The sequence below is a fragment of the Pantherophis guttatus genome, chromosome 5, assembly GCF_059756535.1.
Source record: "Pantherophis guttatus breed Tessera chromosome 5, ASM5975653v1, whole genome shotgun sequence".
NCBI lineage: Eukaryota > Metazoa > Chordata > Lepidosauria > Squamata > Colubridae > Pantherophis > Pantherophis guttatus.
The window spans coordinates 2,792,895-2,820,504 of record NC_142067.1 but is presented as its reverse complement, the minus strand read 5'-3'; the positions used below and the strand labels follow the sequence as shown (position 1 = coordinate 2,820,504).

Below are 27,610 nucleotides of genomic sequence, written 5' to 3'. Positions count from 1 at the left end.
AAAGGGAAGGGAGAAAAAAGAAAAAAGGAAGGAAGGAAGGAGAGAGTGAGAGATGGACGTTGGACTAGAAGATCTCCAAGATCTCTTTTACCCCTGTTGTCCCAAAGGTGGTTTTTTTCCCCCCAAGAGGCAACTGAACTTTCTGGTTTTTTTTTTCTTTGAAGACGTTTCGCTTCTCATCCAAGAAGCTTCTTCAGCTCTGACTGGATATAGTGGGGAAGGGAAGGATTTATACTCTTCGCAGACAGCTGGATATTTGCATCCTTTTAGGGTTGGGTTAGGGTTAAAGAAGCTTCTTGGATGAGAAGCGAAACGTCTTCAGAGAAAAAAGAGAAAGTCCAGCTCCTCTTGGAGAGGGGAAAAAAAGCATCTTTGGGACAATCATCCTTATTTTTAACCTTGTTATTCTGACATCGGAGAGAGGCGCGCGCTTGCAGTAACCACAGGATAAGCGCAACCAGAGCATCGAATCCCGCTGCCCTCCTTTCCTAGCCGGCTACGAGACTCAGCCTCCTCCTCGGGCTGCGGATAATGGGCCAGAGGGGCCATCGCCCCCCGGGCGAGCATGTGCCAAGAAGAGCGCACGGTGCTGGGCATCTCCGGCTCTCCCATCCTGGCGAGGGCGCGCTCCGTCCAGGCCAAGCCAGCGCAGCGCAAGGTCCGCCGCCTGCTTGGCTCGCTCGCCGGCACCTCCTCCGGCCCGTGGAGCCCTGCCCTGCCCTGCCCTGCCCAGCCCATCGCTCCCGGCAGGCCGCGTCAAACGCCAGCTGGCGGGCGCGGAGGGGAGGCAGCTCTGCCGGCGCTCGCAGCTCCATCGCGGGCCTCCCGGGGAAGGAGGCGGCGGTGGCAGCCGAGGAAGAGGAGGAGGAGGGAGCCGTAGCGCAGCCCCCGAATCCAAGTAAGCTCAGGAGGCTCCAGGAGACCCACCGCGGCCGGGGTCCCCCGCCTGCCCTTCTCCTTCCCTGCGCCTTTACGCATCATCTCTGCCCGGCTCCGCAGCGGCGGAGCCAGCCGGGCTCCAGAGGCGGGCAGGGGGTGATTGTCTGAATGGGGACGTGGGCGGGGGAGATTAGCCAGTCGCAGCCCCTGGTGAGTCCCGAAAGAGCGGGGAAGGGTCTCCCCTGGCCGCCTTTGGAGAGCGCCCGGGACCCGTTCCAGGCACCGGTCTCTCTGCTTGCCTTCCTCCCTTAGATGGTAACCTCTAGGCACCGGAGGCTGAAGAAACGGAGTTGGCTTCCCCCATAGCTGTTGTGGCCCTTCGTGCACCCATTAGGCTCCCCTCGTCCCCCTAATATTTGTCCTGCACCCCTTGTGCCCCCAACCCAGCTGTCCTACCCTGCATTTTCACCTCTGATCTTGACTTTAGTCTTACCTGAAGGATAAGTAATATTTGTCCTGTACCCCTAAAAAAAAAAGAGCCTTGGTAGTGCAGCAGACTAAAGCACTGTTAAGTAACATCAAGCTGCCAGCAATTACTGCAAGTTCAAATCTCACCAGGCTCAAGGTTGACTCAGCCTTCCATCCTTCCGAGGTGGGTAAAATGAGGACCCGGATTGTGGGGGCAATAAGCTGACTTTGTATTAAAAAAAAGAACACCGCTTGGGGGGGCCGAAAGCCCTAATAATTAAGCAGGTATATACAAAAAGTATGAAGGCTATTGCTTAACGCATTGTGAGCCGCCCTGAGTCTCCGGAGAAGGGCGGCATATAAATTGAACCAATAAATAAAATAATAAAATAAAATAAATTATTGTCATGTGTCCCTAATATTTGTCCTGTACTCCTTGTGCCCCCAATATTTGTGAGGTGCTCTTTTTTTCCCTGCACCCTTGGGCCTCAAATACTTCTCAGCCACCCTGAGTCTTCGGAGAGGGGCGGCATATAAATTGAATTAATTAAATTAAATTCTCATGTGCCCCTAATATTTGTCACGGCACATTGCGCCCCTAATGTTTCTCATGTGCCTCTAAATACTTGTTCTGCATCCCTTGTGGCCCCCAAACTGGACTCTTTGCTCTTGCAGTTTCACCTCCGGCCTTGACTTTAAGCTTAAGTACTGGTTCTCTGCACGTTCTCAGGGTCTTGCTTGATTTTCCCCTTTCAGGGCAGCCCAAACTTTCTGTTTGCCAATGACCTGGTTTGGCTTCATGCCAACGGAAAGGCTGGGGATTGGGGCCCCGACTCCAGAGTTGGGTCTCAGAGGTTGTTCCCTTCTGTTACTGCTCTGGATGCGAATCAGGCTCACCTAGGGGCTTGTAGAAACCTGGGGAAGAGGCAGAATCACAGAATTGGAAGGGACCTTGGAGGTCTTCTAGTCCAACCCCCTACTCAAGCAGGAGACCCTAGTCCATTTCAGACAAATGGCTGTCCAGTCTCTTCTTCAAAACCCCCAGTGTTGTAGCAACCACAACTTCTGGAGACAAGTCATTCCGCTGATTAATTGTTCTCACTTTCAGGAAATTCCTCCTTAATTCCAGGTTGCTTCTCTGCTTGATTAGTTTCCATCCATCGTTTCTTGTCCTGCCCTCAGGTGCTTTGGAGAATAGGTGGAGCCCCTCCTCTATGTGGCAGCCCCTCAAATATTGGAAGACTGCTATCATGTCTCCCCTAGTCCTTCTTTCCATCAGACTAGACATATCCAATTCCGGCAACCGTTCTTTGTATGTTTGATCCTCCAATCCCCATAATCATCTTTATTGCTCTTCTCTGCACTCTTTCCAGAGTCTCACCATCTTTTCTACATTGTGGTGACCAAAACTGGATGCAACATTCCAAGTGTGGCCTTACTAAGCGGTGGTTTGAGTCTGCCCTGTTGGCATTTTGCAGAAATGCTAGGTCTCTTTTGTGTGGTTATGGCAGAATAGCAGAAGGAGATGTTTTCAAACAGTCTGCCGGTTGAATGGGAACGGGCGGGTGGGTGGTGCTGTTACTCCCCTTTGGCTTCTGTTCCTGGATCTGTGTTTACACAGTCCAGGCAGGGGGCATTACGGGAACAGCCTTTCAAAACCCAGAAAAGGGATGCTTGCAAAGAAAAAGCATAAAAACCCCGCCTGGAAAGAAAAAAAAAGGAGAATTTTCAGGAATCTCCTGGATCCTCCTGATGCAAAAAAAAAACAAAACCCAGAGGGCTTCGGATCAAGACAGATTCAAGCGCTAATCTCTAAATCCCACTGGAGGACATGAATTATCTCTCCCTTGTAATATTTTACATAACGGGGATAATTCAGGAAGAACATTAAAAGAGAGAGAGAGAGAGAGAGAGAGAGAGAGAGAGAGAGAGAGAGAGAGAGAGAGAGAGAGAGAGAGAGATCAGGTTGGCACCGTCTTGGGGTCTATATTTAGCAGCCCTGTGACCGCGATTTTCTCACGGAAGCTGGCATAGGACTACATGACTGTTACCTCTAGCTAAAAAAACAAATTATTTTGAGAATTGCTTCGAAGTCAAGAAGACGCTATGGAGTGCAGCTTGATGGTTTAATGTTCCTAACATCTGGGTTTTTTTTTTGTTTCTTATATTCGATCCAGATATTTTGGTGGAGGAAAAAAAGACTTTGCAAAGATGGCTCTGTTGAAATGCGGCTGGCTCTGGAGGCAGAGTAAGTCCATTTGGGAATTTCCTCCTGTGGGGTTGGTGGCGTTTGGAATTTCGTTCAGAGGTCGCTGAGGAAGGTGGTTTTTTTCCGTTCGGGTGGCGATGGGTCCTTGGGGAGGCCGGGAGGCCATTGCTGATCTCGGAAGCTAAGCAGAGACAGCTTGGGTTTGTATTTGGATGGGTGGCTCGATGGAAACTCCAGAAGGACGGGGTGCCCCAGTTCGTACCCGATGGATCCCTAGACACCCACCACTCATCAGGCTGTTCTTAACAATAATTGTTGACCGTAGAAGAGCCACTGTAGGCGAACGAGGTAAATCTGGAAGCCAGATTGATTTGATGACGGTGAAGGATTGCAAATATCCGAAAGCGATAAAGGAATCTTTATGGGACAGGCCCCCTGTTTCTTAAGATCAAGTGCAGGTGGTCCTTGACTTACAATCGTTCGTTTAGTGACCGTTTGAAGTTACGAAGGGCATTAAAAGGTTGACTCGCACCCATTTTTCACACTTGTTTAGACCATTGCAACATCCCCATGATTATGTGATCGGAATTTGGGCGCTTGGCAACGGGCAGGTATTTATGACGGTTGCACTGATCTGGTATCACCTGATCACCATTTGTAACGTTTCCGGTTGGCTTTCCGACAAGCAAATTCAACGGGGAAAGCCAGATCCACTTAACAACTGCAGAGATTTCCTTAACAGCTGTGGCATAAAATGAGGCATAACTCACTTAACAATTGTCTTATTCAGCAATGGAAATTTTGGGTTCAATTCTGGGTGGTAAGTTGAGGACTCCCTGTACAGTTCTTTTAGGGATGATTCAAAGTTACAAGTGATTTATGAATGTTTTCCACACTTACGACCGTTGCAGCCTTTCCATGGTCACCTGATCAAAATTCAAACTCTTAGCAATTGATTCCTATTTATGACGATTGCAGTGTCCTGGGGGGTCCCATGATCTCCTTTTGCGACCTTCTGAGAAGCAAAGTTAGTGGGGAAGCCCGATTCACTTAACAACCGTTTTACTAACTTAGCAGTTGCAGTGATTTGTGGTACTTAAGAACGGCAGCAAGAAAGGTGGAAAAACGGAGCAAAATTCACTTAACAATTTTATCACTTAGCAACAGAAATTTTGGGCTCAATTGTGGCCATAAGTCGAAGATTACTGTACTCGGTGGGGCACGCTGTCTTCTGGCAGCCTTCAAAGGTTTAACAGATTTAACAGATTAACAGAGTTGGAAGGGACCTTGCAGGTCATCTAGTCCAACCCCCTGCCCAAGCAGGAGACTCTACCTAGGATCAAACTCACAACCTCCTGATTGCAAGGCAAGAGCTCTACCTCTAGGCCATAGCAGCTGGGGTCAACTGGGACCCTGGAAGTGGTCCTTTTACGCATTTCTGGATTCTTCCACATCTGGATTCTTCCAAAATGCATTGCAATTCCGTTCCAAAATTCTTCAGCTCTGCAGTCCTTCCTTGCACCAGGCAAGGAGCAGCCCTCATGAAGGTTGAGTGGGTCGATGGTGGGGTTTTAAATGGGGACCTGGAAGGGGTCCAAACCCCCAGGAGAAGAGTTGACGGGAAATCGATGCCGAGGCTCCAGTTGCGGGTGTGTCGGATGACAACCTGGCTGTGGGGTTTTTTTTGCAACATCTGCAGTTTCTCGCCAATGCCTCTTTCGCCTTCTCCGTCCTCCCTCCTGCCGACCTTTTCGCTCAAGGCCTCCGATGAAAAGGTGCAAGGAAAGGAAGCAGGCAAAGTTCCCGGGAAAGAAGAGAAGAAAGAATTTAAAATATGCAGGAAGTCCTCGACTTACAACCATTGGTTTAATGTGGCCATTCGGCCCTGGGAAAAAAGGTGACATGACCATTTTTCTCACTTACGACCGTTACAGCTTCTCCCCTTGGTCCCATGATGATCAAAATTGAAGGGCTCGACCACTGACTCGTATTTATGACGGTTGCAGTATCCCGGGGGTCAGGGGATCCTCTTTTGCGACTGCCTGACCAGCAAAGTCAATGGGGAAGCTGGATTCACTTAACAACCGTGTAACTGACTTCACAATGGCAGTGATTCACTTAAGAAGTGTGCCATAAAATGGGGCAAAACTCACTTAAGAACTGTTTCGCTTAGCAGCATGAAATGTTGGGCTCAATTGTGGTCGTAAATCAAGGACTACCTGTATTTCTAGTTATAACCTTTGCGAAGAATATTAGAAGCCACTTCTTCCTATCTTTTCTTCTTTTTTTTTTCTGTTTTTTTCCCCTTTTGCTTTTCCTTTCTTTTTCTTTTTTCTTTTCTTTCTTAGTTTAATTGAGTTGGTTTTTACCTTGAAAGTTTTAATAAAAATTATGGAAAAATAATAAAATTTCCTACTCACCCTTATGGATTCTTCAATTTCAGGTCTTATGCCAGAGGCCGGGGACTTTTCAGAGTTCTCCACAGTACAGCTAGTCCTCGACTTACAATGCTTTGTTTAGTGACCGTTCAAATTTCAATTTAGTGACTGTTTTTCATCCTTACGAACGTCGCAGAATCCCCAAAATTCAGACGCTTGGCAACGGACTCATATTTTATGCCGGTTGCAATGTCCCCTTTTGCGACCGTATGGAAAGCACAGTCAGTGGGGAAACCAGATTCACTTAACAAACCGTGTCACTTACAGTTATAAGTGTGAAAAACAGTCACGTCAAGTGTTTTTTTCAGTGCTTCAAATGGTCACTAAACAAATAGTTGTAAGTCAAGGACCATCTGCATGTGGACTGTCGTTTTAGATGGCGCCACTTTGGCTGGCACATTACTCGAGTTGTTTTGGGTTGTTTTATAATCACTTTTAATTTGTTTTCTTATTTTCTTGTAGTCTGGGAGCTTTCTAGAGATTTTTTTTTTTTTTTGCCAGTGGGCGGCTTCCTAAATCCAAATAGGAAATGACAGAATAGAATAATGATAAATTGTACCGAAGGAGAATAATTAAGATCCTTTGGAATCGTGTCGGTGTGATTACTCAGAGCAAGAACTACAGTCTGACTCTCCCTGTCCAAGCTTTTAAAGTGCTTAAAAGTGCATTGAAGGATAATAACCTATATGCCGGGAAACGGATTATTTACAAGCGTGTAGATGTAAAGCTTAGTCTGCAAGGTGGGAAGAATTCCCCTTTTATATAATGGTGCATTCAGACAGCCCTTACAGGAAATCCTCAAGTTACAGCAGTTCATTTAGTGACCATTTGAAGTCACAATGGCGCTGAAAAATGTGACTTATGATCATTTTTCACAGCTATAACCTTTGTGGTGTCCCCATGGTCACAAAATTTCTAAATAAAATTTCTAAATAAATTTCTATATAAAACAATCAAAATTCAGACGCTTGGCATCTGATTCATATTTATGACCATTGCAGTATCCCCGGGGTCACGTGATCCCCTTTTTGCGACCGCCTGACAAGCAAAGCCAACGAGGAAGACAGATTCACTTAATTAATTAATTGTGATACTAACTTAACCACTGCAAGGATTCACTTAACAACTGTGGCAAGAAAGGTCGTTAAAATCAGGCAACGCTCCCATTACAAATGTCTCACTGAACAACAGAAATTTTGGACTCAGTTGTGGTCGTAAGCTGAGGACCACCTGTATTGTCGAAAAAAAACTTCTTTTATTGATCAGATTTAGAAACTGCCCATCTCACTCTCCGATATACAGGTAGTCCTTGACTTATGACCGTTCGTTTAGTGACCATTCGAAGTTACAGTGGCATTGAGAAAAATGATATTTGACTATTTTCACACTGTGTATATGTGTGTGTGTGTGTGTAACAAATGGATAATAATAAAGGGAAAAACAGAAAACTGCTGGTGTTTTGGGGAATGATTGATTCATTTTTTATTTTTTTCCCTGGTGGAAATTTAAGAATCTGTGGATTGCTAAGTGATAATTTTATTTTTTTAGCATGTTTAGAACTCCATAAAGAAAAAAACAGGGACGGATTTTTGCGGGCAGGAAAGCCACAAGCCATTCTACAAGTAGTCCTCAACTTATGACCACATTGGAAGGGCAAAATTTCTGTTGCCGAAACAGCTGTTAAGTGAGTTTTGCCTCATTTTACAGCCTTTCTTGCCACAGATATTAAGGGAATCGCTGCAGTTGTTAAGTTAGTAACACGGTTGTTAAGTGAATCTGGCTTCCCCGTTGACTTTGCTTGTCAGAAGGTCGCAAAAGGAGATCACATGAATCCAGGACGGTGCAACCGTCATGAGTCACTTGCATCCTAATTTTGATCACATGATCATGGGGAGGCTGCAATGGTCATACGTGTGAAAAAAGGTCGTACGTCACTTTTTTCAGTGCCGTTGTAACTTTGGTCACTAAATGAACGGTTATAAGTCGAGGACTGCTGTACTTTTTCCCCATTTTTCTTAAAAAAAAACTTTCTCGAATGAACCCTGTGCAGGTTCTATTCTGCGACGCTGGAAAAGGAACTGGTTTGTGCTGTGGGCGGACGGCAGCCTCGTCTACTACCAGGATGATACCGGCCGTGAAATGGACGGAAGAATTAACATCAGATCCAACTGCCGAGACGTCAGGACGGGCCGCGAATGCCGGGGTGAGTAGGCTTGGGGTCGCCAGATGGATCTTTTTTCACCAACACCGGACTGAAAGCCCATCCTTTGTTCTTAAACTAAGTTTCTAGTCCTCAAGGCTGTGGGAACTTCTTGGAGACCACCAAAGAAGGATACATGCGAAGATATTTAAATTTGGTAGCTGGAGGTGGGGTGTTTGTATTTGATTGATTGGAGAGGGCTGGCTCCTGGGTGAGGCAAACTGTGCCGTGATTGGTTGGTGTGGGTGTGGAGTGGGAGGTTCCCTTTTTTCCTGCCTTTTTTTCCTTCAGTTTGCTCTCTTTACCTCATGATGTTCCCGCTGTGTTGATTTACCTCACGATGCTCCTGTTAGCCTGAGCGTCTCGTTTGCTGTATATATAGTTATAACATATTTATTTTATACTGTATAAAACTATTAGTTGGTGTCAGTGTCTTTGAACTTCATTAGCACACCTGCCGTGCAGTTCCCTGACAAAACACTTCTTCCATTTTCTTTTCTTTAAAACTTACTTATCTAAATTTCAAACATACAAATAGTCCTGGAACCCTCACTTCTTTGGGGCAGCCCCTCAAATATTGGAAGACTGCTATCATGTCACCTCCTAGTCCTTCTTTTCATTAAACTAGACATTCCCAATAACAGAACACCAGAGTTGGAAGGGGACCTTAAAGGTCATCTAGTCCAACCTCCTGCTCAAGCAGGAAACCCTACATCATTCTAGATCAGGGGTCTGCAACCTTAAACGCTCAAAGAGCCATTTGGACCCATTTCCCCACAGAAAAGAAAACACCGGGAGCCACAAAACCTGGGTGGGCGTGGCCAACTCAATGTCACTCACTTCTACCAGTCACATGACACCCCCCTAGCCACGCCTACTGAGCTGGTCATTAGGGCAGAGAATCGGTTGTCAAAAAACACCGGAAACCACAAAACCCTCCCTCCCTCCCTCACTTTCCCTCTCTCTCCCCCCCTCTCTGTATCTCTTTGTCTCTGCCCTGACCGCTTCCCCATCCCTCCGCTGTCACCCTTATCTTCTCAGGCCAGGCGAGGAGTGACTGGGAGGGGAGGGCAAGGGGCGGGGCCAGCCAGTGGTGGGATTACCCGACACGGAGCCACAGCAGAGCCACACGCGGCTCCGGAGCCGCAGATTGCTGACACCTGGCCTAGAGCCTTTTTGATTGGACGGCCTTATAAATCTAATAATTATTAATATTAGTAAATGATGATTTGCGTTGCTCAACCTGGCCCCCATCCCAACTACTTGGAGTACCCTTGGAGGCTCTGAAGCAGTGGTGGTTTCAGCCGGTTTGTACCAATTTGGGCGAACTGGTAGCGGAGATTGCGTGTGGGCCCGCTCCCCCACTCCGGCGTAAAGACGTCCTATTTAGCCACGTTTTTGAGACCGGGCGCATGCACGGAAGGCGCGTGCATGAGGAAAACGCATACGCGGAAGGCCAGGCACATCTGCAGAAGGCGCGCACACGTGCGAAGCGAAGGTGCGCGCATGCGGCAAACCAGTGATAAGAATATGTGAAACCCACCGCTGCTCTGAAGCAACCCACTCCGTTTCTTATTTGATAACAGAATAATAACAGAGTTGGAAGGGACCTTGGAGGTCTTCTAGTCCAACCTCCTTCTCAGGCAAGAAACCCTATACCATTCCAGACAAATACTTGTCCAATGTCTTGTTAAAAACCTCCATTGACGGGGGCACCAACATTGTGATGGAAAGGTTTTCATTCTTTTCTTTTCTGGTCCTGGCAGTGCGGGGCTGAAATCACCCCAAATGTCCCCTTCTGACACAATGGAAGGACACAGCAAGTCAAAATAGAAGATTCTTTCATTTGACACCAACACAAACTGCCAGCAGTGCTAAAGGAACAGTGGCCGGTTGTCTACCAGCCTCCAGCTAATTCTTGCTTCCTTCGTTTTGTATGTTTGTGAACCTCTATAGCTGTCTGGTTTGGTTCTGCAACCCACAAGACAGACACAGACTTCAGAGGATAATCAGAACTGCAGAAAAAGCAATTGCTACCAACCTGCCTTCCATGGAGGACCTGTCTACTGCACGAGTCAAAAAGAGGGCTGTGAAAATATCTACAGACCCCCTTGCATCCTGGACATAAATTGTTTCAACTCCTACCCTCAAAATGACAGTATAAGGCACTGCACACCAGAACAACTAGACACAAGTACAGTTTTTTCCCGAACGCCATCACTCTGCTAAACAAATAATTCCCTCAACACTGTCAAACTATTCACTAAGTCTGCATGACTATTAATCTTCTCATCGTTCCCATCACCCATCTCCTCCCACTTATGACTGTATGACTGTAATTTTGCTGCTGGTATCCTTACAATTTATATTGACTGTTTCCTAATATGATTTGATTGCTTATTTAGAATAGGACAGAATAGAATAACCGAGTTGGAAGGGGCCTTGGAGGTCTTCTAGTCCAACCCCCTGCTTAGGCAGGAAACCCTACACCACTTCAGGCAAATGGTTATCCAACATCTTCTTAAAAATTTCCAGTGTTGGAGCATTCACAACTTCTGCAGGCAAGTTGTTCCAGGGATTAATTGTTCTAACTGTCAGGAAATTTCTCCTTAGTTCTAAGTTGCTTCTCTCCTTGATTAGTTTCCACCCATTGCTTCTTCTCCTACCCTCAGGTGCTTTGGAGAATAGTTTGACTCCCTCTTCTTTGGGGCAACCCCTGAGATATTGGAAGATGCTATCATGTCTCCCCTAATCCTTCTTTTCATCAAACTAGAGACATACCCAATTACTGCAGCCATTCTTCATATGTTTTAGCCTCCAGTCCCCTCATCCTCTTTGTTGCTCTTCTCTGCACTTTTTCTAGAGTCTCCATATCTTTTTTATATCATGGCGACCAAAACTGAATGCAACATTCCATGGTCATAGAGAACAAATATTCCATTTGTTCCCTATGACCATCATTAAGTGTTGTACCTTATGATTCTGGATGAATGTATCTTTTATGTACTCCGAGAGCGTATCCATCAAGACAAATTCCTTGTGTGTCCAATCACACTTGGTCAATAAAGAATTCTATTCTATTCTATTCTATTCTATTCTATTCTATTCTATTCTATTCTATTCTATTCTACTTTACTCTACTCTACTCTACTCTACTCTACTCTACTCTACTCTACTCTACTCTACTCTACTCTACTCTACTCTATGTGTGTGTCAATTCCAGGATATTGATGGGCACCGTTCAATCACCTCCTAGCCGTGTATTCATCTCGCTTTGCTGCCTGATGAGCATTCGAGCTGAAAAGACTTTGCGGGAAGTAATGGTCCCTGCTGGGTTTCGTCTGCAAGTATATAGATATATAGAGATATTCTGGATCTTATCCAGGAAGGTGGCCTTGGAACCATCTTCTCTAGCCATCTGTTCGGTTCATGTGCTGGGGACCCATTTCCCAGCCTTGCTTGAGAGATTTGCAAACAGATCCTTCCAATTTCTGGTTGGATTTTATTGGCATGGGTGTGTGATGCAGCCGGTGACGGTTGTTGTAAGGCAGGATTTATTTCTTTCCTTTGACCACCCTGCGCAGTTTCAGTTGAGATTTTAAAATGACAGTTCTGGAACAAGAAGAAAAAAATAGATCCAGCTGTTTCCTGGCTTCTATAATAGCAAAGGTTGAAATCCAAGGTTGTTGGCACATTTTTTTATATCAGGGATCCGCAATTCCTGGGTTGTGGAGAGGTCCTAGTCCGTGGCCCATTAAGAACCAATCCTTGCAAGCGAGTGAAGCTTCATCAGCACATGTGTGTGATCCAAGTAGCGTGTGAAACCATGCGTCCCCCAGTCCGTAAAATAATGTTTTTCCACGGAACCGGTCTCTGTGTCTAAGAGGTTGGTGGCCGCTGTTGTAGATGACTTCTGTATTTTTTTACGAGGTCTTTTGGTTTACTTAGGATATTTTGGAGAGTATATTTAAAAGTACTGTGTTTTTCGGAGTATAAGATGCTCCGGAATATAAGACGCACCTTAGTTTTTGGGGAGGAAAATAAGAAAAAAAAAATTCTGCCTCTGCCTAACAGCATCCATCGGTATTCATCTGGCTAGCGTCCTGTCAGCGTGTGAGAGAGTTGAGGGCTGTTTGGAAACTGAAACAGTAGTTGCTGTGTGAGCAACAAGGAAGGAGACAGCAAGGAGCCTGGGCGTGGCTTAGCTCTGTAGCTCTGAGTCTGTGCTGAGCTCTAAACTAGTCTGCTGCTCAAAACGGAAACTGAAACTCCTCTCCTCTGCTTGCGTTTTGCTGGTATTTACTACCACGTTGGAAAACCTGCTTTTGATATTGTATATTTACTCCAGGTATTATATTATATACAAAGAGAAGTTATTGAATCCTGCTGAATCAGTTACTTGTGTGTGCTTTCTGGATGTGATTGCTGCTGCAAACTCTGAGTCTTTGCAGCAAATAGCAAACAGCCAGGTCAGTTTCAGCACATTATTGCAGCCTGCTTCAGCACAAACAGCTGATTGGCAGGTGGATCCGCCTCCTGGAATATCCCCAATCAGCTGCAGGGATTGCCACAGAACATCGCCGCCTCCGTGCCTCGTGATTTTGGCTACATTCGATGTATAAGACGCACACAAATTTTCACCTTCTTTTAGGGGCGGGAAAAAGTGCATTTTATACTCTGAAAAATACAGTACATTTTTATCCCCTCTCCTTTACAGCTAAAGACATTAGGGAGAGTCCCTTTTTTGCCAGACCTCCATTTCTGATGCAGGCTCAGCTGCCTCTTCTCTGACTGTGGTCTAGCCTGCAGCTCTTCCTCCTGACTTCCAAGGTCGTTCCTGAAAACCATCCCAGCTGCCCTCCTGCCAGATCTTCAAGCGTCCGGATTTTGGAAAGAGCTCACGTCTTCATTTGTTTGCCAGACTCTCTGAACGAACATCCTGGGACCTTTTCCTGGGAGGCAACAAACCTTCGTGTTGCGTGTACCATACGGACTAAAGTTTTGGTCCTCTGGGGTCAGCGTGACATCTCTTGTTTGAATTTTGTGGTGTGTCCCTCCGGGGGCATCCGCCAATGCTTCCTACTAATCTCCCGCTGTTTGTTTCGCTGTGACTCCTGACAACTCAAGAGTTGTTTCGACAACTCTTCCCCGAGGTCCTAATTATGCGGTGACTCTCTTGGGTTGCGACAGACAACGAGGACGGCTTTAGAGACATTCGGCCAGCAGCAGTTCCTCCGGGAAGGCGTTCTTTGTTTTCAAAACACACCCACGTACAACAATGGCAGCCTTTATTTTCAAAACTGCAGGTAGTCCTTGACTTACAAACAGTTCATTTAGTGCACTGAAAAAAGTGACATGACCGGTTATTTTTTTTTAACCCTTACAACCGTTGCAGTGTCCCCAGCGTCCTGTGATCGAAATTCAAATGCTTGGCAACTGACTTGTATTTATGACAGCTGCAGTGTCCCGGGGTCACATTTTGCGACCTTCTTGTTATGGAATGATGGGACCAAACCACATTCCTGGGTCAGCCAGAGACAGTTTATTGCGCAGTTTCAGAACCAGATTTCTATCTGCAATTCTGAACCCAGAAGAGCTCTGATACAACTGCTTTTATACATCTCCAAGACAAAGGATTTTGCAAGCACAGCAGTTTTCCATATATGGTTAACATACATTTGTTACATGATAATGGACACTTTCTAATTACTAAATTCTTTCATTATTTTCTAGTTCATAAGATTATCTTAGCTAAACAACCTTCCTCAGTTCTGTGTTTGCTGATGCGTAGATTCATGACTGCTTTGGATAATAAGTAACTTTTTGTTTCATATGGATGTCCTTGCATCCTTGACAGCTAGGCCCCTCAGAAGATATATATTACCAAGAATGGAATTTAGCTGACTTAGTGTAATCTCTAAACAAGCACATTTCTTTCTTATAATAATGTGAATAAAGTGGGTCCTTCAGTGTTCATATAGCTGACCCTGTACTATTCCTACATCATTCACATTATTCTGACTGGCAAAGTCAATGGGGAAGCCAGATTCGTTTAACAACAAGAAACGTCGTAAAATTGGGCAAAACCCACCAACTGTCTTGCTTAACAGCAGAATTTTGGGGCTCAATTGTAGTTGTTAGCTGAAGACTACCTGTATATTCAATCTAATAAGAAGAAAAATAAAGAACTCTAATGAACTGTGTAAAGCCTTAGTAAGGCCACACCTAGAATCCTGCCTTCAGTTATGGTTACCACACTATAAAAAAGAGGTTGAGACTCTAGAAAAACTGCAGAGAAGAGCAAACAGGATGATTTAGGGGACTGGAGACTTAAACATACGATGAACGGTTGCAGGAACTGGGTATGTTTAATGAAAAGAAGGACTAGGGGAGACATGATAGCTGTCTTCCAATATCTCAGGGGCTGCCCCAAAGAAGGAGGGAGTCAAGCTATTCTCCAAAGCCCCCGAAGGCCAGACAAGGAATAATGGATGGAAACTGATCAAGGAGAGAAGCAACCTAGAAACAAGGAGGAATTTCCTGACAGTGAGAACAATCAACCCATGGAAGAGAAGTTGCCTTCGGAAGTTGTGGGAGCTTCATCCCTGGAGGCTTTCAAGAAGAGACTGGACTGCCATCTGTCAGAAATGGTGTAGGGTCTCCTACTTGTGCAGGGGGTTGGACTAGATGACCTCCAAGGTCCCTTCCAACTCTCTTCATCTGAACAACCTGATGCTGTCAAGCAGCGTTTCTCAATCTCGGCAACTTGAAACTGCGTGGACTTCAACTCTCAGAATTCCCCAGCCAGCAGTTTGCAATGTTTTGGGGTGCCTGATTTCCCTCCCTTCCCCCAAATTTTTTTGTTTTTATTAAATTTATATACCGCCCTACTCCCGAAGGACTCGGGGCGGTGAACAGGCACAAAAAAAAAATAAAATACATAGATACAAAAGTTAGAAACATAATTAAAACCAGATTAAATAATTTAGCCCGAGACAATTAAAAATCCCAATAATTTAAAACAGATTAAAATTTCGATTTAAAAGAATTTTAAAACAGGGGAGAAAATTACGCCAGGCCGGCTTGCTGGAATAGGAGAATCTTAAGAGCACGGCGGAAGGTGCACAGATCCGGGATCCTCCGTATCTCCGGGGGGAGCTCATTCCAGATAGTAGGTGCCCCCACAGAGAAGGCCCTCCCCCTGGGGGCCGCCAGTCGACATTATTTGGCTGACGGCACCCGGAGGAGCCCCTCTCTATGAGAGCGTACTGGTCGGTGGGAGGCTGCTTGTGGTAGTAGGCGGTCCCGTAAGTAACCAGGTCCTAAGCCTGGTTATGCCTTTCTGGAAGAGATCCATTATAATGCTGACCTGCAGACCCTCCCAAACGATCAAAAATTCAAATGCTTGGCAACAGACTCATATTTATGGCACCCAGGGAGTGTTTCCCACGGCTTTTAGTGTGATAATTATGCCTGATTAATTTCGAGATTGTTGTAAACAGGGGTGGGCTTCATAAATTTTAGCAAGGGTTTCTCTGCCTGGTTGCTGAGTGGGCGTGGCCATGGTGGGTGTGGCCTCCTGCACCACGGCGGGGGAGTGTTTTTGTCCTCCCCAGGCTCTGGAGGCTTTTTTTGAGCCTCCGGGAGGGCGAAAACGGCCTCCCCAGGCTCTGGAGGCTTTCCTCAAGCCTCCGGGAGGATGAAAATGGCCACCCCAGGCTCTGGAGGCCCGTTTCCGGCCTTCCCAAACTTCCGGTAGGCCCGTTTTTCGCCTTCCCCAAGCCTCCGTGTGCACCCTGCACTTACCTGCATCCCAGGTAAGGGTGGGCTGGGGCAGGATGGGCTGGGCAGAGCCAGCCAGGAGTGGGATTTGGGGATTCTCCAAACTCACAGAATCTTAGCTAGAGGTTCTCCCAGTGAATCCCCAGCAGCCCACTCCTCGTTGTAATCCGATGTTGATCCCAGGCGCAGTGATGAAAAAACCCCATTCGTAATAATATTATGACATGTTTTGATCAGTGTTTCCCACCCAGCTTTAATGAAGAGCAGACTAGAGGAAAAGTCCCGTTAACACGACACCCTGGAGCGAATCCAAGCTCAAGATCTTGAGGTCTAGAAACTTGGGATGGAAATAGGAAGAGTTTTATGTCTCCTCTCCTGTCTTTATAGATATCCAGCCTCCGGAAGGGAAAACTCGGGAGTGCCTGATATGCGTCGTGCAAAGGGACGGCCCCAAGACCATGCTCTGTGCCGAGAGCGAAGACGATGCGTTGTAAGTTGTGGGTCCTCAAGGTGGGGGTCAGAAAAATCAAGATGGCAGCCACGAGCCTGACCCCTTTTTGTGGCGGACAGAGTTTCAATTGTATCACTTTGACAATCATTTCTGAAGCCATCACTACTACCACTGATGGTCCATCCAGCGGTTCAAGGCACCGGTTGTTTGGTTCCTTTGTTTTAATGTTATTTATTTATTTTGGTTGTTTACGCCGACTGCACCTTTTGGGAGCTCCTGTTGGGAAACACAAAGCTCTCTGTAGGGAAGACACTGGCGCTCTTGTAAAATTTCCATCTCATTGTTTGGGGTTATGATTACAAACCAGAGCCTTTTGCGTTTCCCAATTTCTGGTTTTATCCAAGCTGGAAATTATCTATCACAGAGTGACTGTGTTGTGTCGTAGGTTTCTGGAAAAGGTGTAGGGAAGGTATTCAGACTAGAACTCTCCTAAAGGGATGCGGTGGCTCAGTGGCGAAGTCGCTGAGCTTGTCGATCGAAAAGTCGGCAGTTCAGTGGTTCGAATCCCGGTGCCACGTAACAGGGTGAGCTCCCATTGCTTGTCTCAGCTTCTGCCAACCTAGCAGTTCGAAAGCACATTAAAAAAATGCAAGTAGAAAAATAGGGACCACCTTTGGTGGGAAGGCAACAGCGTTCCGTGCGCCTTTGGCGTTGAGTCATGCCGGCCACATGACCACGGAGACGTCTTCGGACAGCGCTGGCTCTTCGGCTTTGAAACGGAGATGAGCAGCGCCCTCTAGAGTCAGGAACGAGTAGCACATACGTGCGAGGGGAACCTTTAAAAGGTAAAGCTAAAAGGATGGAGAGAGGATTAAGGGCTGGAGTGGGACTCTCTGCAGAATGGTGTGACTCTCAGATTGAAAAATATGAAAACTTTTAAAAGAATCATTGCAGCTAGCCCTCCACGTACGTCCACAATTGAGCCCAAATTTTCTGTTGCCAAGCAAGACAGCTGCTGAGTGAGTTTTGCCCCCTTTTCTACGATCCTTTCTTGCCTCAGTTGTTAAGTGAATCAACAAAGTTGTTAAATTGGTAAGATGGTTATTTAATTGACTTTGCTTGCCGGAAAGTCCCATCACATGACCCAGGGGGCACTCCCAATGTCATAAATGGATGCCAGTCGCCAAACATCCCAAATTTTGATCATGTGACCATGGTGGAATGCTACAACCGTCATTAAGTGTGAAAAATTGTGATCAATTGCTGTTTTAAGTGCAGTTGTAACTTCCAACGGTCGCTAAACGAATGGCTGTAAGTTGAGAACGACTTGAAATAAGAGGAATAGGAACAATAATATATTCAAAGGCCTGGATGTTTATTTAGTGTAATACAGGATCCCTGTATTGTGGGCTCATTTAGCAATCCGTGGTCAAAGCCAATCCTAATTTAGTGCAGGGTTTTTCAAACTTGGCACTTAAACAAATGTCTCACTTAGCAACAGAAATTCTGGGCTCAATTATGGTCATACGTCGAGGACTACCTGCACAGGTAATCCTTGACGTACAACAGTTCATTTAGTCACAGTTCAAAGTTACGACGTCACTGAAAAAAGTGACTTATGACCGTTTTCCACACAGCAGCATCCTGATGGTCACGGAATCGAAATTCAGACACTCGGCAATTGACTCGTATTTATGACAGTTGCAGTGTCCCAGGGTCATGTGATCCCCTGTTGTGACCTCCTAATAAGCAAAGTCAGTGGGGAAGCTCGGATTCATTTAATGACTGCGTTACTAACTTAACAACTGCTGTGATTCCCTTAACATCTGTAGCAACGGAGATGATAAAACGGATGAAATTCACTTAACTGTTTCATTTAGCAACACAAATTTTAGACTCAATTGTGGTCGTAAGCCGAGCAAATAACTACGTGTATTTGCAACTCAGATATACGTTCGTCATCTTCTGACTAAGATTTCCGATTTTATGTTCTATGTTTTATATTTTACTGAAATATAACAGAGTTGGAAGGGACCTTGGAGGTTTTCTAGTCCAACCCCGTTTAGGCAGGAAACCCTACATCATTTCAGACAAATGGTTGTCCAATCTCTTCTTTAAAACTTCCAGTGTTGGAGCATTCACAACTTCTGGTGGCAAGTTGTTCCACTGATTAATTGTTCTCACTGTCAGGAAATTCATCCTTAGTTCTCAGTTGCTTCTCTCCTTGGTTAGTTTCCATCCATTGCTTCTTGTCCTACCCTCAGGTGCTTTGGAGAATCGATCCACCCTATTTTCCCTATATGACGTGAATGAGCCATATGATACCTAAAAAAGAAATACCTGGGAAGACTGACAAAAAGCACAGGAGGATATGACTTCAAATGAGCCCCTCCTGAGCTTCTTGACTGCATTAGACAATCTCTGCAGCAATAGAGATCTTGGCACGCTGATCACCCTCCAGGACTAACCGGAGGTGGCAGGAGGATGACATCTCGGCTAATCCTGCTTAGACCTGTGACTCAAGGTGATTTGAAAGCCTCGGGTGACCTTGAGGTCACGGTGGAGCCAGGATTAAGATAATCTCCCTCTAGGAGAGCTCCCAGCGATGGATGTCACCGAGATGAGCAAAAGTTGACAGGAAGGTCTTTACCTTCTCACCTCCCGTTTGGAGAAGCATTTTATAAAGCCTTAGTAAGACCACACCTAGAGTATTGCATCCAGTTTTGGTTACCATGATGTAAAAAAGAGGTTGAGACTCTGGAAAGAGTGCAGAGGAGAGCAACCAGGATGATGAGGGGACTGGAGGCTAAAACATACGAAGAACGGTTGCAGGAACTGGGCATGGCTAGTCTAGTGAAGAGAAGGACCAGGGGAGACAGGAGAGCATCTTCCAATATTTGAGGGGCTGCCACAGAGAGGAGGAAGGGGGTCAAGCTATTCTCCAAAGCCCCCGAAGGCCAGACAAGGAACAATGGATGGAAATTGAACAAGGAGAGATTCAACCTGGAAATAAGGAGAAATTTCCTGACAGTGAGAACAATCAACCCATGGAACAGAAGTTGCCTTTGGAAGTTGTGGGAACTTCATCCCTGGAGGCTTTCAAGAAGAGACTGGACTGCCATCTGTCAAAAATGCTGTAGGAGGGTCTCCTGCTTGGGCAGGAGGTTGGACTAGATGACCTCCAAGGTCCCTCCCGACTCTGTTCATCTGTTATCTGTTTGAGGAACGCTTTCAACCCTAATGCAGAGCTTCACCAGCTCAAGTTTCTTGCTGGTGAGGCCCTCACGGATTCCACCCATAGAAAAGCTGGTGCCCTGGACAAGTCTTACGTAGAATCCTACGGCTGGAAGGGACCTTGGAGGTCATCTAGTCCAACCCCCTGCTCAAGCAGGAGACTCTATACCAGTGTTTTGTCAACCTCAGCGGTTTGAAGATGCGTGGACGTCGACTCCCAGAATTCTCCAGCCAGCTATGGTATTGAAGCAACGCTATGCTATGCTGGCTGGGGAATTCTGGGGGGCGGGGGGGGGGGTTTGACGTCCTCACTTCTTCAAATTGCCAACGTTGAGAAAAACACTGCTCCAGAATATAGGAAGTCCTCGACTTACGATCACACCAATTTTATGTTGCTAAGGGAGACCGTTTTTAAAAGAGAATTTCGCCTCATTTTACGGACCTTCCTTGCCACGATGGTTAAGGGAATCCACTACGGTTGTTAAATTAGGAATACGGTTATTAATCGAAGTTGGCTTCCCCATGGAAGTTAGAAGGTTGTGAAAAGGGAATCACGTAATCCCGGGACACTGCGATCGTCATAAATGTGAGACGGTTGCCAATCTTGGAACTTGCTTCCATAGTTTATTCTTGAAGGGAGTGGTAGGAAAGGAACTGCCTTCCGCCGTGCCCTTAAAACTTTCTTTTTCCAGCAAGCCGGGCTGGCTTAACATAACATTTTTTAAAAAAACATTTTTAACTGGTTTGTCATTTTAAATTGGGGCCAAATTAATATATATCCTTTTAATTGTTTTTAATGTTTGTATTGTATGTTTTTAGCTGGCTGTACACCGCCCTGAGTCCCTCGGGAGAAGGTGCGGTATATAAATTCGAAATAAAATAAAATAAAATAAAAAAATATGAGGGGGGGGGGTGAGTTTAAAATCCATCACTTTCCCTCCGGCAGAGACAAGTGAGCTTAGCTGATTTTTCTGTTTCTGTCCGCAGAGCCTGGAAGATGGCCATTTTGGAAGCTAAAGCAACCCAGGTGCGTTTCCTTTTGTGGCCTTTTCTTAAAGGTGGGGTTGGGTACCTGAAAATTACTGAATGCGCTGATAGAAGAGAATATTGCTAGTAGCTCAGGGTTGAACTGTGGGGTCCTTGGTGCTCTCCGAGCTTGTTTCTTTTGTTTGCAGACATTTCATGCCCCAACTAGGTAACCTCATCAGTGCTAGAGGAGAATGGGGTTTTACTGAAAGTTGTTTTCAGATCAACCGAATTAATTTGCTACGGTAGTTCTAGTCGTTGACTAGGCAGTGGTGGACCTGGTTAAGGCCTGCATGGGAGGCCAGAAATGAGGTGCCAAAGTGGCACCCCAGATTGAGAAACTGGGAAAGCATCCAGGAGAAGGCAGATGGGAGAAAACGTTGGCCAGAAAACCTCAAGGTTGAGCAACTCAGCATTTCTCAGCCGGAGCAACTTTTTAAGCCGTGAGAACGTCGTCTCTCAAATTTCCCCAGCTGACCTGTGAATTTTGCAGAGTCACTTTCCGCTTTTCGGCTTCGTCCGACTGCTGATCGATGAGTGCAATTCATGGGAGGTTGCAGAAACGTTTTAAAGGCTGGATCGATTTTGTAAAGAGCCAGAGACGCCGGAACGAAAAGAAAAACAAAAATTGGGTGGCCAGCCATGAGTCCCTGCGGGGATCGGAGGTTGTCGGTTAGCGTGTCTCCCTTGCAACAATGGACGTCTCTCCTCACAGCTAGGAAAGCCAGCACAGAGTCTTTATTTATGAGGGGTCCTTGGTGCTCTCTGGTTGTTTTCTGGCGGACGTTTCATTACCCAATTAGGGAACATCATCAGCGTTACAAGGGAGTGAGGTAAACGGAGAGCAAACCCAACTGATTAGGTTACCTAGTTGCGCCAAGAAATGTCTGCAAGGAAACAGCCAAGCTCAGAGAGCATCAAGGACCCCCACAGTCCTCCTCTTCATAAACACAAAACTCCCTTCTAGCCCTGATGATGTAACCTAGTCAGGTAATAAAATGTCTGCAAGAAAACCACCGAGTTCAGAGAACACCAAATCCTCATCCTCCCTGTAAACCAGGGGTGAAATCCAGCAGGTTCTGGAGAACCGGTAGCGGAAATTTTGAGCAGTTCGGAGAACTGGCAAATACCACCTCTGGCTGGCCCCAGAGTGGGGTGGGAATGGAGATTTTGCAATATCCTTCCTCCAGGAGTGGGGTGAGAATGGGGATTTTGAAATATCCTTCCCCTGCCATGCCACCAAGCCACACCACGCCCACAGAACCGGTAGTAAAAAAAAAAAATGGATTTCACCACTCCTGCAAGCCCACTCCCTTCCAGCACTGATGATGTAACTTAGTCAGATAATGAAATGTCAAGAAAACAACCAAGGACCTCACAATTGTCTTCTTTTTCTTCTTCCTCCTCCTCCTCCTGATTTTGAGGGACAAGGCGGAAGAGCTGCAATCAGGTCCATGGTCAGAGAAATCTGATTCCAGGACAGAAATATAATTTAAGACGGCATCCCAAGCTTAATTCTCCCTAGTTCTTATGAAGAGAAAGGAAGGGAGGTGGGACGTGAATTTAAACTTTTCCATTTCTATTCCTGTAACCTTATAATAAAAGTCGCATTAGCTGCTGTGTCTTTGGTCTGCAAGGTTAGTTTAGAATAGAATAGAATTCTTGATTGGACACACAAGGGATTTGTCTTTGGTGCATACGCTCTCAGTGTACATAAAGGAAAAGATACGTTCGTCAAGAATCACAAGGTACAACACTTAATGATAGTCATAGGGTACAAATAAGCAATCAGGAAACAATATCAATATAAATCGTAAGGATGCAAGGAACAAGGTTACAGTCATGCAGTCATAAGTGGGAGGAGATGGGTGGTGGGAACGATGAGAAGATTAATAGTAGTGCAGACTTAGTAAATAGTTCGACAGTGTTGAGGGAATTAGTTGTTTGGCAGAGTGATGGCATTCGGGAAAAAACTGTCCTTGTGTCTAGTTGTTCTGGTGTGCAGTGCTCTATAGCGGCATTTTGAGGGTAGGAGTTGAAACAGTTGATGTCCAGGATGCGAGGGGTCTGTAAATATTTTCACAGCCCTCTTTTTGACTTGTGGAGTAGACAGGTCCTCCATGGAAGGCAGGTTGGTCTACCTTGGAAAGCTGACAGGTATCTCTCAGGGATGGCGTAGGCAGGGAAACCTGCGTAGGTGTGGGAGGAAGAGGGTTGGACTTCATGACCTCGAAGGTCCCTCCCCATTCTGTGATTCTGTGCCTGCAGCCCAAGGGGACCCAAGCTGCTTTGGGATCTCAGGCGCTGACGTTGGGCTGCCTTTCTGTCTTCCAGGTTCACCTCTACGATCCTTACGACGACTACTACCAAACGGTACCTCTGGACTCGCACCAGGCGATGTACGTCAGCTCGGATTACCACGGCAACCCGTATGTCGGTAGGTCCGGCAGCTCCTATCCCAGTTAACGTTTAAAGAAGGGATCCAATGACAGGTTGTCCCCGACGTACGGACACTATTTGAGCCCAACATTTTTGTTGCTAAGCGAGACAGGCATTAAAGCGAGTTTTGCCCTGTTTTACCACCTTTCTTGCTACGGTTGCTAAGTGAATCACTCCAGCACCAGAATTCCTGCTTTCTAGCCTGGTGCCCTTAGCAGCCTTCATTGGCCCTGCAGGCCTTCCAAATATGGCTATTTAACAGAATTCTAACAGAGTTAGAAGGGACTTTGGAGGTCTTCTAGTCCAACCCCCTGCTCTGGCAGGAAACCCAATACCATTTCACAGGGTAGGATCAGAGAAATTGTGTTTTCCCCAGCTGTCTGGATCAATAGGAGCTCTGAATTGTTCCCTTCTTCAGTTGATGCACTGGACAGAGCCTGGTGGCGCAGCAGACTAATAGCCTGTTATTAACATTCAGCTGCCTGCAATTACTGTAAATTCGAATCTTGCCAGGCTCAAGGTTGACTCAGCCTTCCATCCTTTCTAAGGTAGGTAAATTGAGGACCCGGATTGTGGGGGCAATAAGCTGACTTTGTATAAATATACAAAAGGATGAAGGCTATTGCTTAACGCATTGTAAGCCGTCCTGAGTCTCCGGAGAAGGGCGGCATATAAATCAAATTAAAATAAAAATAAAAATAGCCTGTATTAAATTCCAATTCCATTCCTTTGGGCTCCTATGAATCTCGAGGGCTGAAGTGACATCTGGTGGCCAAATTGGGTATTGCCACAGATGCAACAGAAGGAGATTTTTTTAAAAAAATCTTATTACAGGTAGTCCTCCACTTACAAGAGTTTGTTTAGCGACCCTTCAAAGTTACAACAACACTGGGAAAAAAAAAGCCTTATAACTCCTTTTCGCACTTAACCATCGTTACAACATCCCCATGGAGCGGATGATGATCCGACATTGATCACGTGATTAAAATTCAGATGCTTGGCAACTGGCTCATATTTATGACGGTTGCAGTGGGATCCCTTTTACGACCTCCTGACAAGGAAAGCGAAAAGGGAAGCCAGGTTCACTTAACAACCGTGTGACTAACTTAACTGCTGCAGTGATTCGCTCAACCACCGTGGCAAGGAAGGTTGCAAAACGGGTCCAAACTCAACAACCGTCTCGCTTAGCAACGTACACGCTCGGCTCAATTGTGGCCGTTAAGTCGAGGACCACCTGTACAACTTTGGAACGTTCGTGCATTTCAAGTTAAAAACCTGATGGCGTTTCTCCTTCCTTTCTTCCTCGCAGCCCCTGGAATGACCCACGTCATCATCCGCGAAGACCCCTACCGCGTTTCCGGAGATCAGATGGCTCTGGGTCTCCTGGCTGGAGCAGCCACGGGGGCCGCCTTAGGCTCGTTCATGTGGATGCCTTGTTGGTTCTGAAGCCCTGATGCTTTTTGGTAGCCTGGCTGACTCTCCCCCCTTTTTTTTCCTGGCAAGGCCTCCCCCCTCCCTATTTCGAAAGCGAAGAGGGAGAACCAAAGAAGACGGAGTCACTTGGCACATAAATTCCCGGGGATTTTGCAAGATCCTTGGGAACGTTTTAAAGCACCTACTGTGTTAACAGTAACCGTGGCCAATAGATCCCATGCTGCACCGCTAGGCCCTCCCTGGGTCATTTAGGCTCCCTGGGGCAGATCTAGGGCAGACCGGGAGACCGCTGACCCTGCCCCAAATCTATAGGTTGCGTTTCCATGGGGAATTTAGAAGGTTAGGTAAGGAGTTGCCACCAGCTTGGAAATCCGTTTAATCTGGCCCGAAGCTTTCATAAAATCTCTTTCTGCACTTTACAGACAAGCCACGTTCCCGTAACATCCTTGGCTAGTGTGGAATCTCAGTTAGCCTTTTTTGCAACTCGGGGCCCAAGTCCTGCTGATGGGTTTTTCCGTAATCAGGTTCAACGTGTTGTGTGAATGAAGGCGAGTCCCCCTTTTTAAAAAATTTCTGGCTTAATGTATTTGCAACGGTGCCTCGTGCATCCTTGGGGGAGGGGGGGGCGTTCTTGGCATCTTCCAGCCCGGATTATGTGGCTTGGCTGGTTCTTCTCCAGGGATGCTCCCCTTCCACCAGGGTATGGTCAGAAAAGTCAAAATGGTGCCACAATGGTGCAATAGAAGCTGTTTTTTTGTGTGTGTGCTGTACATTACAAAAATCCAGATTCAATGGCATTGTTGTGCAGGATTTTGGAAGCTTTTTTTTTAACCATACCCCGTGGGTACAATTTCTTTGCCCACTTTTGTTAGCTTCTTTCCTATCTCCTCCACCTCTTATGGTGGAAGATCTCAAAAAGTTTATGTTAAAGAGTTGCTACATCCTGCCTGGGCTCCCAATTGAGCTAAGCCCATTCAGTTTGTCCATTTGGACAATCATTTGTCTGAAATGGCAGAGGGTTTCCTCTTTGAGCAGGGGGTTGGGCTAGAAGACCTCCAAGGTCCCTTCCGACTCTTACTATTCTGAAAGTCCATCTCCTTTACAGCCTGAGAAGCTAGGGAGGGTCTCTTCTGAGCCTCTTGCCCCACCTGTTATGCAGCTGAGGGTTATGTGGTCTTTTATCTGTTTCCTTGGCAGCATCTCCTTACCTGGTCTCCCAAAGTCTTTCGCACAGACCATTGTGGTCCCCTTCTCTATTGTTATGTACCAGGCCAGAGTGAAGCTGGCTTGTTGGAGGTTGAAACCCAGATCCGTGGTCCGTGTTGTGTGAACCAGGATGTGACGTTTAGCTATGCGCAGGTTGAGTTGGCACGCAGACAGTGGGAATGCCAGGTGAAGCATCTCAGCCGTCCTGGGCGAAGGCATTCAGCAAGATTATAGCCGTGTCTTCCTGTCCTTCGTTATCGAGTGCTGGGTTTGAGGTTAAGGAATGAGCGGTGTGAATATGCACCGTGAATATATATTTTTGGGGGTGGGTTTGTAGCTAAGGGTGCCTTGGACCATTTTATCTCTGAAAGTTGGGAAGAACTAACCCATGAGGTAGGTTAGTAGGTTGCTGTGAATTCTGGGAGGAAAAGTCTGGATTGCAATCTTAACAAATTCAAAGTAGACAGCACAATTTTTGCACCTGCTCCAATTTTTTTCCAGAGTTTTATTTTCGTGTCTGCCACAAAGATGCCAATGGAGCCCGGTGGCTGGTTCATTCTTGGGAAGGCGTGTAAATGCCGCCCTCGCACAGACCCGTTGTGGGGTTGGCACAGCTAAATGACTGAAACACTGCCAGGTCAGCAAGAGATTTCTGGGCCCACAAAAATCACAATTGCTAGCAGCAACAACGGCTGTGATTCACTCCAGTAAATACTTGCCAGATCTTTCTGGGTTGCAAGGGTAACCCTTGTTTCCAGATTAACCGATCGCTTTCCTTACAGCAAGGACCATTTTTTTTAAAGAAAAGGATCTCACAAAAGGCAAAATTGGATCTTGCAAAAAAAAAAAATAATGTTCAGAGGGAGCATTTCCTGCACATATCCAGGCACATCACGGAATGAGAGTTGCATACGAAATGTAATCGTTTTGGATTTAATAAAGGGAACAGCTCGCATTTTAAGGGAGAAGCCGCCGGGAAGCAGTGCCCGTGGTTCTTGATGGATGAGGCTTTTTTTTTTAGCCAGCGGCGGCTCTCCTGAGGGTATCCCATCCCTGCGGCAGGGTCTGCCTCGTCTGGTGGGTTGGGGGCTTCCCAAGAACGCCGAAAAGTGGGCCAGCCGGGCCTCCCCCTTGAGCCGCAGCACAAACGCACCTCGCTTTGCTTCTCTCTGCGCTCTACGCGGCCACCATGTCCCAGTTGTTAGTTTGCGGATTGATTCCATCGAACGCTTAAAGCACTAATAATAATAATGATGTATATTTTGGAAGAAAAACTATTTAAGGATTAAAAAAAAAAAACTTGCTCTTCAACACCGTGGCTGTTGTCTGTTTTTCCACATCACCACGCTGCCATCACCACGCTCTCAAATGTATTTAAAGCTCACCTGCATTTAACTTAATTAGGGGAGTAGGAAAGCTTACCTGAAAACAATGCACCAGGATTGTCGTTTCCGTTGTGTGTTTAAGGGAAGGAAAGAGTTGAGTTTATTTTCCAATTACTTCCTCCCGGTAAGTTAAGAACAGACTAAATAACAGCATTTGGCCTTTTTGATGCTTCCACGAAGCTGCTTCCTTCAGTCAACAGGTCTGCTATTTAACCACTGCCGTTTCTCAAGTAATGTTAAAAATAAATAAATAAAAAGTTCAGTCTTGAAACTTGGTAGCCTTGGTAGTACAGTGGTCTAAGGCACCCTGTTATTAAGCTGGTTATTAAGACCAGCTGCAATTACTGCAGGTTCGAATCTCGCCAAGGCTCAAGGTTGACTCAGCCTTCCATCCTTTCTAAGGTGGGTAAATTGAGGACCCGGATTGTGGGGGCAATAAGCTGACTTTGTATAAATATA

At 46.1% G+C, this 27,610-nt stretch overlaps 1 protein-coding gene across 1 annotated transcript; it reads left to right on the top strand.

The window, feature by feature from the left end:
- The first annotated feature begins 651 nt into the window (after positions 1 to 651).
- Positions 652 to 27,077, top strand: PLEKHB1 (pleckstrin homology domain containing B1). Its single transcript, XM_060682728.2, has 7 exons — positions 652 to 898; positions 3,525 to 3,595; positions 8,045 to 8,197; positions 16,364 to 16,466; positions 20,649 to 20,688; positions 23,022 to 23,124; positions 24,436 to 27,077. Exons 2-7 carry the CDS (start codon positions 3,559 to 3,561, stop codon positions 24,570 to 24,572), a joined length of 573 nt encoding a protein of 190 aa, XP_060538711.1. The 5' UTR covers positions 652 to 898; positions 3,525 to 3,558; the 3' UTR covers positions 24,573 to 27,077.
- Positions 27,078 to 27,610: the final 533 nt, after the last annotated feature.

Excerpts from the sequence above, each read along its gene's own strand:
- PLEKHB1 (XM_060682728.2), top strand. The coding sequence starts at position 3,559 with ATGGCTCTGTTGAAATGCGGCTGGCTCTGGAGGCAGA. Across the intron at positions 3,596-8,044 it reads CGGCTGGCTCTGGAGGCAGA|GTTCTATTCTGCGACGCTGG; the intron begins GTAAGTCCATTT and ends AACCCTGTGCAG. Across the intron at positions 23,125-24,435 it reads CCACGGCAACCCGTATGTCG|CCCCTGGAATGACCCACGTC; the intron begins GTAGGTCCGGCA and ends TCTTCCTCGCAG.